An 11610-nucleotide genomic window follows, 5' to 3' on the forward strand; every position below is an offset into this window, starting at 1 on the left:
AAAAATTTGAATCGAAGGGGATCAAAGGCCGGCTCTTATGAGGATAGAAGGGGATTTGATGAATTCTTGAGGTTGAGGGTTGAGGATGCGTGAAGGAGAGAGAGTCAGAGAGAGAGAGAGAGACAATTTTTTTTTATTAAAATAATGTATTGGGTAGCTACAATGCTACCCAATACATGAAGCCCTAAAATAGGGTAACTGCTGTGACTTGTTTTTTGGTAATTTTTTTCAAATTTTCCTTATTTTAGGGAATAGAACCACTTATAAGGCATCTGCTACTAGTGCTCTAATCGGTCCTTAGCGGGCTCTATACATAATGTTCCCTTGTGTGCAAACATCACAACTCCCATTGAGATGAGCCTAGAAAATTAGAAATGAAATCTGCATATATTGGGTTTGAAAATTCAACAGGAAAACAAGTCCCACCACGTACCTGGATATTATAAAGAGTTATAAAGCCAATGGAGGTGGGTGAGGGTTATGTTGCCATCCATAGACCCCACACCCCCAACAGGACCCATCACGCTCAATTAGAGAACGGGTCTCCATTCAGATCTTCAACGTTCTATCCTTTCAATGACTACTATTTTCATGACTATTTCCCTCCAGGTTGTGAGAGAGAGAGAGTGGCTATTTCACACTATTTCCACAGTTAGACCAAGGCCCACCAGGCCCACCACACCATTGCCTTAGCTGTTGCATTAATGAAGTTCCCCTTTTTCAGCCCACCGCTACCCGTTTACGTTTACTGACCCGAACTATAAGCAGTGATAAGTTATTTTATGGTTCAGATTTAGTTTTGCTCAAATAACGGGACAACATATACACCGTTAATTTACGCGACTCTTTTCGCGTGAGAAAAGAGCCATCACGACCCGGTGTTAAAGTTGAAGTTGAACTTTTGGAACTCATTCTACTTGGAGGGCTCTACACACAAAATTTTCAAGACCGGACTCTCTCTGCGTTTGAACACATGGGCTCTTTCAAACTTCATTTCTTGACTAGATTACATCTTTGGATAAGCATCTTAGAATGATGAAATTGACCTTTTTTTTTCCCGGATCTTGATATTCACACAATTGACGGGATAAAGTGTGGACTCAAAATTTGAACTTAAGACCTCGGCTCTAATGCCCAAAAGTTTAAGCGGACCAAAATAATAAATTTAATCAGCAAACGTGGTAATAAGTTGTGATGAATAATGAGATACTTTATCACTTTATTATTTGTATTTTTCAAGTACATAACATAATGGAGTAAAAGGCCATAAAGTAAAACACAGAGTAGCTTATAGTTGCGTCATTCTCAAGCAAACAACCCAACGGCAGGAGTTATCACTCTTGAGTTCCGTTAACATGGCTCCAGCTCTACCTCTTAGTATTAGGGTACCCCGCTCTCTTCATCAATGAATTAGGGGTCCCCCCCCACCCCACCCCACCCCAAACGAGATGGGAAGAAATAGGTGGGGGGCCCTATGGCCTATGGGGCCTTAACTTGCATGGCTCTGCAAGTGACAACTTTGCCTCGGCCCCTGTTTGACCTCGACATTACTGTGGCCGAGTCAAAATTTTGATTTACAAGGAGCAAGATTAAAACATATAGAATTAACAAGGTCCTTTTTTAACATATGCTTTTCGAATTCAATCTCTATCATTAGGATGATAATCACAATTTTTTTTTTCTTCTTTTTAAAGAAGGATTTAAGAAGGAGATCGAAACTATATACAGCCTGGAGATGGTGCGAAATTGAGAGCAGAAAATAATATGGACATGGGTTGCCTATGGCTTTTGGCTATATTCGATCTAGGCATTTTCTTTCCGCCGTACATTAGCTAGTTCCTTGGACGTGGGCTCTTAAGGACTTTGAAACCTTTGAATTTTGAACTTTAAAGATTCCTCCAGGCTCTTTGTTTGACAAATTTAAGCACCCCCCACACACACACCAACATGGCTTGCCTTTTGAGTTTGACAATCCTACTTTGAACTTTGAAGTTATGCGTGCTCTTTGTTTCGGATAAAGATTCTCTATAATTTTTAGAAAATTGTAAATTCTTAAATTACGTAATTGTAACCATTTCTAAGCAGCAAAACGGTTAGAAAATGCTACCTATTAAACACGTGACGTATTACAGTTGAGAATTTAGTGTATTTTTATCGGGTTCTTACTCTTTATGTTGTAAAAAAGTTTTGAACAGAAAATTGTCTTTTAATTTTATTAAGAAGAAACATGGTTACAGAAGTGAAGACGAAACTTTTAGGAGATAAATTCTTTCACGTTGCCTCGACAACATGCCATATTTTTCGTAGGTTGCATTTTTGAAGCGTTTCGATGCTTAAAAATGGCTTAAATTACGTAATTTAAGAATCTACAATTTCTTTGAAATTATAAGGGATCCTGAGCCGCTTCCAAATCTTGCCTGCCTTTCAAAATGTCATATTTCGTACGTTTAATGACGGTTATAATTGCTGAGGTAACCTAGGGACGCATTTTTTTTAGGGTGGGCAAAGACTAAAGAGCAATTTTACATAGACTAAAATACACCTTTAGACGGGTCAGGCGAATTGATTGCCCCCTCTAGCTCGGCCTATGGTCGACAACCTTTAAAGACATGCTTCAAATATGGTTGTTGTGGCAACATGTCCTCTGTAAACTATTGTTGGATCATACCTTTCTGAATACATGAACTGGCCGGCGTTGCTCTAAGACCTATTCATGTTTGTTGGGGAAAAATAGATCTTAGTCCACACTGCTGGCGTGTGAAAAATAAAGGAAACTAGTCCACACTTCTACCATTTGTTATGCCCTTTTAAAGGAATCTTAGTGAAATTAATATTACACACGATGCAAGTTCTATGAGCTATATAATTAAAGGCTGTTAAATTATAGATATTTTTTGAGATAACTGTTGATTTGTATCCCATAAATGAAGGGATTTAGATAATTTGATTGCTGTAGATTAAGGGATTTGTTAACCTTAATCTAAGAACATCCCTAATGAGCTCTTTAAATTTTCTCTAAATTTTAGCTAAAAAAATCTATTTTTGTTATTTTAACTACTACTTTTAACAAACTTCCTACATCAAACTCTCTAAATATTTCTTTATTTCAATTAGATATTAATTTTTTTATTAGTTTTAAGCAACCACTCCTAACAAATGAGGAGAGAGAAAAAGTGAAACGAAAGGAGAGAGAAATTATTAAATATTCAATAGCTCATCAAAATTTGTGAACCAAATTTGGAGTGAAATTCTGACAAGAGTCAAAATAGAGAGTTTGTTGAAGTGGATTTTTTTTGAGTTTTTCACCAAATTTTGGTGAAAAAATTGAAGAAATGGAGAACTTACTAAGGATGCTCTAAGGAATATGTTTGTATTTGAAATTATTCAAATCACATGTAAAGCTTTATAAATATAGTCTTGTATTCAAATCAAATATGAATGAAAGATATAGCCTATAAGGCTTTTAACGTGTGAATATAGGCAGGCCAAACCACCTTAATCTCTGTATTTTCTTCCTTTTCCTTAATCTCTTTATTTTATTATCGGTATCTATAAGGGCAACTAACCCCTTTGTATAAATAATCTGGCAATTAGAAAATGATTTGGTCCCATCCCATGAATAAAATTGAAGCTGAAGGTGCGAGTATAACCACATGATAAGGGGACTCCACTGTTACACCAAGTGGCCAATCCAGGATATACCCACCCCACAAAAAAAAAAGAAAAAGCCCAATGAAAAAAAAGAGGAGCATACAAAAAAACCAGGGTTTAGATCCTCTATAATTCCATAACCTAAAGAAGAAAGACAGAGAAAATTGTACGGTCCATGTCGAGCAGAGGCTATCTTGCCGGAGCAACTTGCTTGAGCGGGTGGGTCCCTTATTCGGGAGGATACCCCCTACCCAAAAATTGGATGCAGGATAAAAGCAGAGATTTTCAATAACATAGAATCCCAATAAAAAAAATACATGCATTCTTGAACACTGGAACCAATCCTTCCAAAGTTTGCATATGGTTTATGGGCTGGCTGATCTAAGCCTTCTATTATATATCAGATTTGATTTATGTGGCTCTGGTTTTTATGAAAAATTGACTTACTATAGAGAAGTGGGACGAACCACTGTGTTATAGTAATACCAAAATTGATTTTATGGGGCTTGTGTAGTACATAATATAACGTATAGCATAATATGTATAGATAAGAATCCTCTTCATTTAAAGTGAAATGGAGAAGAGTCATTATACGGTCAAAATTTTATTTTGTTACATCTAACGTATAGCATGGTATCATGTAACTTAAAATTTTTAAATGATAAGACAACAACATATACACCATTAAATATGTGAAATCTGACGGTAATCTTGGCATCCATCTCTTCTAACTCATTATCGTCCATCTTCTCGGGTTTCTTCGCCTTTTCCAATGGACAAACTTCTCTTTTGTTGGGACAAATTGTAGCTCTGTTTCACTATTTATCTCTCTCACTATCGTACATCTCTCGTTATGTCTCTCACAAATTAAAGGCTATCTTTTTCTTCGTCCAGTGCGTCGAAAAAGAAACAAAAAGGTAATTGTGCAGCGCTATGCTTTTCATCATAATACGAAACTAAGAGTGTTACTAATACTTCCCTCTTTTATAAACACTAGGTCGGCCACCAAAGGCCAAATACAAGTCGGCTAATGAAAGAAATCCTCTCATTACCGAGTATTTGTTGTTGGGCGCCACCAACTTGACGGATCAAGTCACAGGCCCGTTAACATATTATATATAAGATTGATTTACGCGGGTCTTGTTTTTATGAAAAATTAACCCCTATGCAGAAGTGGGAATGGACAGTTGCACTTTAGTAACACCAAAATTGATTTTTATGAGGCTTGCGTAGAACACAATATATGTGGACAACGATCCTCTCTATTTGAAATGAAATAGAAATGAGCCATTTTTGGGTCAAGATTTCACATATCTAATAGGGTATATATTACCACGTGGTGAATATATTACCACCTCATTTAAAACTTTTAAATAATTCTTATAGTTTATTTAGTGGACCAAGTATACCGACCCAAGAATACCAAACATCGAGTATAAGATGATGAAAAAGGAGAAATAATGCAGAATCATCAAATCAATGATGATAAATAACCACATCAAATTACAATGAACGGGGACAACTAAATGGATACATAACTCCCACCAGCACCAGCATGTGTATTCTCATATAAAACTGCACGTCTATACTTCCCATTATAACTCTCCTATCTCCTAATATAAACATACAGGATGAGGAACAAGAAAAAAAACTGCATCCCTTTGATGCATTGAGATGGCATATGCCTTTGAGAAAAGGATAGAAAAAGGAAAGAAGAAAATACCTACATAACATTACAAAGAACAAAGTCTATGTCAGTGGGATGCCGAAGACAGCTTCCAAAAGTTTTTAGTTGCAACAAGTATTTTCTCTCTCCCATGTGATTCGGGTTCTTTCTCATGTATGGCAGCCGACCATTTCACAGCGCGAGCTAGGCGAGCTACTTTATCAATCACTTCAGGGGAATCTCTAACCACGACTGTTCCCTCCGGACGCAAAATTCGATCCATCTCCGCCATCAAATCCACAAGGTTACACCTGCAATGAATCTCAAAGCAATGAGCATAGGCACTTTAATAACAGATCATGGAATCTATCAAATTCTATGGCCAAACAGATGTTAATGTCTCTTTTAAGGTTGAAGAGATAGCATGTCGCACTGGTATGGATACAGGTGTTAGAAACTGATATGCATACATTGTAGGAACTAACAAACTTCAAAAAGGACTTATAGACACCGAATAATATTTAAGCGGCAAGATGGGTCAAAGATTGTACTATTTTTGATGAGTAGTATAATAAAAAATAGTACACAGATGAGACATGCAAAGATTATGTGTCATTTTATGCACATGCAAACTCTTCATAATAGGACATAGCCCATGGAGGACAATAACTTTCAGTTTTTATTAAAGAATTAAACACAAAGCTTTTAACAAGGTATGACACTATTACCACTCCATAGACATAAATAACATGCAGAAAAATGATATGCCCAAGGCAATACTAATGACATGCATACTATACTACAATTTTAATAAAGCACATCAATTTTGTAATGAAGCTGTAAATACTAGTCCTTCTATTTCAACTAACTGTTGTCTTAGGTTTGACTTGCAGTAAGATCATCAGTATAGTGACGGCCTTTATAAGATATAAATTATAATTTTTCACTATCAGGAAAAATCCTTCATATTGCCACATTCCAAAAAAAATTGAAAGAAGCCAGGAAAATTCAGGGAACAGATAAAGTAAAATAGCAATGAAGGATGGGGTTATAAAGAACAAACACCTGCTCTTCCCTGAACCTGGATGTTTAATGAGTGATTCAATCCCAGCTACATGAATGAGATCATAGCTCCTAGGGTATGTTGAGAAAGGCTCACACCTGGAACCATGAATACATTATTTCATCCATAAGAGTTCTCCAGAAAGCAATTATAGTTCTAGTAAAACCAACAAGCAATGAATCCAAATCCAAGTAAAAAAGGGATTGAGATTAGAGTGTGCGCGCGTGTAGATATCCACAAAATGTTTTCCTTTACTAGGAACCATTTTTTTGGGCCTCATAATCAATTTCATCATAGTTAGGTAAAGGGAATCCAAGTTGCAAAAAGTGAAAAACAGAGCAGATATGTTGTTTTCTAACAAGGTATTCAAATAGAAACAAACTTGAGAATTTTTTTGACATAGATCTACTGGCAAAATAGAAGATGTGATTAGTGGTCTCTGGTTAAATAACTGGCGCAGAGCCCATAAAGGTAAGAAGGAATCTTACTGGATACCATTCTATCAACTCTGATACAAAGCAACCAGAGGGAGCTTAGCATACCTCTTAGAACAATAGCAATTCATAGTGAATTATTTAATTATTGAATTGATGTGCACTTCTAAAGAAGATATGAGCCATATGATGGAAACTTCACGAGTAACACGAACAATTCATGTGAATTGATTAACAATATTTGAGATAGCCCTATAGGGATTTTCTTTTCAAGAGACATTCAAGACATAATAAGAAAACTCACCAATCATGGTAGACTCCAACAAGGCCTCTGTCATAAATTACTGCCAAAGTTGACGGCTTGCGAGCAGGAACCACATTCATTACCCACACAGGGTCAGCTTTTAGTGCTGCGGCAAAGCCTCCAAAAAATGCATTCATGTCCATGACGTTGCGTATAGCTGAGGTTCCAAGCTTTACATTTAATGAGTTTTTGTAGTACGCAGCTCTTCTTGCCCACCGCCGAGTGTCAGCCTCAAACACATCAATGCCATTTTTCATGAGTGTGGCTCTTGAAGGAACTTTAGTTAGCCTGTCTGGCCACTTTGGAATCATCGCAACAGCTAGTTCTCCCTTGACAGAAGAGGTCCTACTTACACATTTTTTTAATTTGAAGTACCTGCAAAACATTTGAGCTTACTTTTTCAGAATTCCCACCAAATCCTTGCCTTCAGGCCTTGTTAATAACAGTATTCTTTATGAGGTAAGCAAAAGACAAATCCCTGAGACATGACCACAGGATTCACAGCAGGTGTATGGTATGACAACAAATAAACCTCTAACACCCCCAACTCCCTTTTTGTGCTAAAAAGAAAGGATTTGGCTTAGGTGTTGTATGTGCTGTAGTTTTTTCAACAATCTAGATTTTATTTCAAGTTTTTTATGAGAAAGAGACAGAGTGAGAGTGAAATTAAAACTGGAACATTGAAAAAACTAAAGCACCTAAGCCAAATCCAAAAAAAAATAAAAAAATCCTTAGGAACTGAGAAATTGTTCCAAGAACGGTTACCATGCATAACTTGGGTCATCTGATTCATCACACAACTCTAGACCAAATTCATTTTGGTTGGGGAGACATGAATCTCCTGCAGGCTTTTTCCAGATAACAGTGTTTCCATCCACAGCAATAAGTTCATAACACAATGCTCTAGCCACACCCTGCAGATCTGCCCATTCCTTGTCTTGATTAGGCCATTGTACAGGGGGACCAGAGATGACCACATATCCTCCTGGTCGAAGCAACCGATCCACTTCGATGAAATATGTTGCATCTGCAAAGCCAGATTTTTCTAATAATGAAAAAAGTAGCAGTAGTGGTGTAACATAGGAGAGACCACGTGACAAAGAACTCACTGTAAGCAGTAAAAGGGATTAAACATCGAGAACAGTGCACCAAATCAAATGAGAATGCAGGAAATGGGAGTCTGCGAGTTCCAAGCATGGCAACAAAAGCCGGAATCCCTCTCTCAAGTGCAAATTGTATCTGGGATTTATGTGAATCTCTTGGTGCAAACGACATGGTTAAAATGTCTTCAGCTAGCAGATATCCCCCAAAACTGGCCACCTGCAAGAGGACTATATTTCATGATGTTGAAAAGCAAAAATTCTAGAAAGGTCTCAGAGAGATCCCGGAAAACAGCTCTTACCCCACAACCCATATCGAGAGCAGTCCTGAGAGTGCCGCCACTAATAGGGATGTATTGTCCAAGTTTTTCGATATACTGTATTGCACCATCAGGAAACATTGTGCCACCACCAGGGAAAATAAAGTACGGTCCTTCCCGTTTCATCCATCCCTGATGACCTTTCCTGTCCGCAATTTTGTTGTGGGGCATGTTGCTGTGCCATATCTGCACATGAACATAACACAATACTTCAGAATAAATGGATAGATAACAAATGATTTTCTGATCAATCATGTCATCATATAACAGTAACTCTGCATCTGAAACAATATGGATTGCATGTTCTTATAATGATTTCTTGAACACTATAGCAGACAAATTCTTTTATGAATTTGCTTTTGCCAAGAGGAAAACCAAGCACAGGTGTAGTCCGCATAAAATGTGATTAAAGAAGCGAGATACTTCGTTACTTGGGAGCAATCCAAGTTTGGCTACTTTGTTCTTCACCAGCCACTACTATCCAAGTAGAAGATTTCAAATTTTAGAACATTAACAACATCAGAACCATGCATGAGCTTCACCAGGCTTACTTCTAAATAATCAATCAACACGGTCACATGCAGCAGTACTAAACCCCAGGATGAAGGGAGAGAGGGAGGACGAGGAGGAAAAAGAAGGAGAGGGGGGGGGGGGGGGGGGGTGTGGAGGGCGGGGGAAGACCTCTAAGAAACATCAACCTGTAATATAAACCAACATAATATGACAAAAAATTAAGCAAATTTACAGCATGCTACAATAACTAATTGAGATTCATCTTCAAAATAGTTATTTAGAAGGAAGTTCTTTCCGTTATTGTCATGCACTGCTATTTAAGCCTTGTAGGGGCTAAGATTTTTACTGCCTATTAAAAACAACAATTCAACTATTCAAGTGAGAATCTCAATGATTGAATTTCATAGTTTATGAAGCATTTACAATTCAAGTGAGGATCTCGGTGATTCGATTTCAAAGTTTACAGAGCACTTCTTTCTCCTTGAGCAAAAAATTGAACATAAGGTACGATCCTACGCTTGGTAGCTAACTGAACTATCATGAAGTTGCACATCATCACGTGTTCAATAAAACATCACATAATTCCTTCTAAAGAAAATTCTGCACCATGAATTTTAAAACTTAAGAACCCGAGTTACACTAAACTGAGTTAATAACACCAAAAACTAAAAGAAATCAAATTTAATCTCTGGCTTGTTTTAACAAGGTAGCGGTTTGTAAAACCTAAAAAAATTAAAGGAGTGTTAAACTAACCTTATAAAATAGAAACAAATCAAAGCTAATAATCTCCAGCATAATACCTTAACTATCGAAAATTCAACCCCTAGATCAAAATAGCAATAAATTCCCAAATCCCAAACAAACACCGGCACCAAGGCCCCTCCACATTCATTATCAAAAAGAAAAAGAAAAAGAAAAAATCTTTCCTTTCTTTCGACTTTCTCGGCAACGAAACAGTGTCAAACAAACCCAGTTACCTTGTGCAAGCTCTCGGGCCACTGCACCGGAATCTTGTATCCATCGGGCGGCGGGATCAGACAGAGCGGTGTCTCCTCCGGCAGGGGGCAATGGCGCTCTCTGTAGAAGTTCATTTCCCTGCTCAGCTGCCTGTTCCGCCTGGGGTCCTCGCAGGGCATGTGGTCCACGGACTCGGCGGGGCAGGCCTCCACGGTTGCGGACTGAGTGCCGAGCTCCAGCAGCGCCACGAGGCGCTGTCGCTGGAGCGGATCGGCGGTGGATACGAGGAGCGCCTGGCGACCCGAGGCGGCGAGCGAGTCGCCGAGGGGCGTGAAAACGAGTAGGAAGAAGAGGAAGACCAAGCCGAAGAACACCGCGGAGACGAGGTCCAAGAGCCGCCATTGCCGAGGGCTTCGCTTCGATGTGGGCAAATTCAGGTGACCCATTTCTCTATTCTTGGATCTGATCAAATGGGCATTTGTGGGTCTGAATGATTTTATGTGGGATTGTAAGGTTTTGTTGGATTAGAGGATCGAACACACACAGAGAGATAATTGAAGTATGGGATTTCTAGGGTTACTATTTTTGATGTTTGAAGAGACAGAATTTAAAGAGGCAATGGGGTTTCGTTTTGGCACCTCCCTGTTTACGGTTCACAGAGAGTGCATTCTTCTGAGTGGACTATCGCTTGTGTGAAGCAGAGGATTTATGTAGATTCACAAGGCTGTGATTCCCGTGAAGGATCTTCGGGCGGTGAAAGCTTCGAGTGTGCTGCATGTGCATGTGATGGACAGCTGTGATTTGTGAAGTTTGATCATCGACGCGCATTTGTTTACCGGCTAATTAAGGATAGGTGACAAACCACAATTCCACATTAAACACTATGAGGTTGTGTGTATAAAAAAATAAAAAATAAAAAATAGATTCTTCTTTTTGAGCAAAGTATGAAACTAGGACCACGATTCTTACAATCGTCTACCCTAATTAGTGCAATCTCGGGCAAGCAATTAATAAAGGCCTCCGATAAGGCTTTATGTGTCCAAACAGATTTTAGACTATTTTAACACATACTAGAACAAATGAACCTCGTTGAAACTCTCTCACAATTACAATTACAATTACAATTACAAGCGGACAGCCGGACAGTCTGCCTGGACCAATCCCAATCCATGAAAATAGCACTTGAGCTTACAGGATTCGTGGTCCTTGTTTCTTTTAATACGACCACTGTGCTTGGTTTTTTAAGTCTTATAGATGGTCGGGTGTTCATATCAATGTGTGACATGTGTCATCTTTCTGTTGCCTTCACTTGTAAACAAAGGCAGTAGATGGATCATATTTGCAAAATGGCATAATTATACGTCACTTCAAGAAAGCAAAACAATAGTCTTTTCTACGGCCCGTTGGAGAACTGGGCACAAGAGACAATAGAAGGGGTTAGATAGGACTCCCTGGATCACTGCACCGAAAGGGCCTTGAAAGAACTGACAACGGAAAATTGCTATAGCTTATAACAAATCTTACATTGGGCATAATACTTAGGGCAGAACTGCTGGCTCTACAATTCCATTATTGTCTTGTGCATACTTCATCTCATTTTAG

At 38.4% G+C, this 11610-nt stretch overlaps 1 protein-coding gene across 1 annotated transcript; it reads right to left on the bottom strand.

Annotated features, from left to right (window-relative positions):
* Nucleotides 1-5109: 5109 nt before the first annotated feature.
* On the bottom strand, nucleotides 5110-10889 carry LOC133863550 (probable pectin methyltransferase QUA3). Its single transcript, XM_062299537.1, has 7 exons — nucleotides 10029-10889; nucleotides 8521-8724; nucleotides 8228-8438; nucleotides 7884-8145; nucleotides 7119-7493; nucleotides 6383-6478; nucleotides 5110-5628 (listed from the first exon to the last, which is right to left on the bottom strand). The coding sequence occupies exons 1-7, from the start codon at nucleotides 10452-10454 to the stop codon at nucleotides 5406-5408; spliced, it is 1797 nt and encodes a 598-aa protein (XP_062155521.1). The 5' UTR covers nucleotides 10455-10889; the 3' UTR covers nucleotides 5110-5405.
* Nucleotides 10890-11610: the final 721 nt, after the last annotated feature.

This window comes from Alnus glutinosa, chromosome 3, assembly GCF_958979055.1.
Source record: "Alnus glutinosa chromosome 3, dhAlnGlut1.1, whole genome shotgun sequence".
Taxonomy (NCBI): Eukaryota; Viridiplantae; Streptophyta; class Magnoliopsida; order Fagales; family Betulaceae; genus Alnus; species Alnus glutinosa.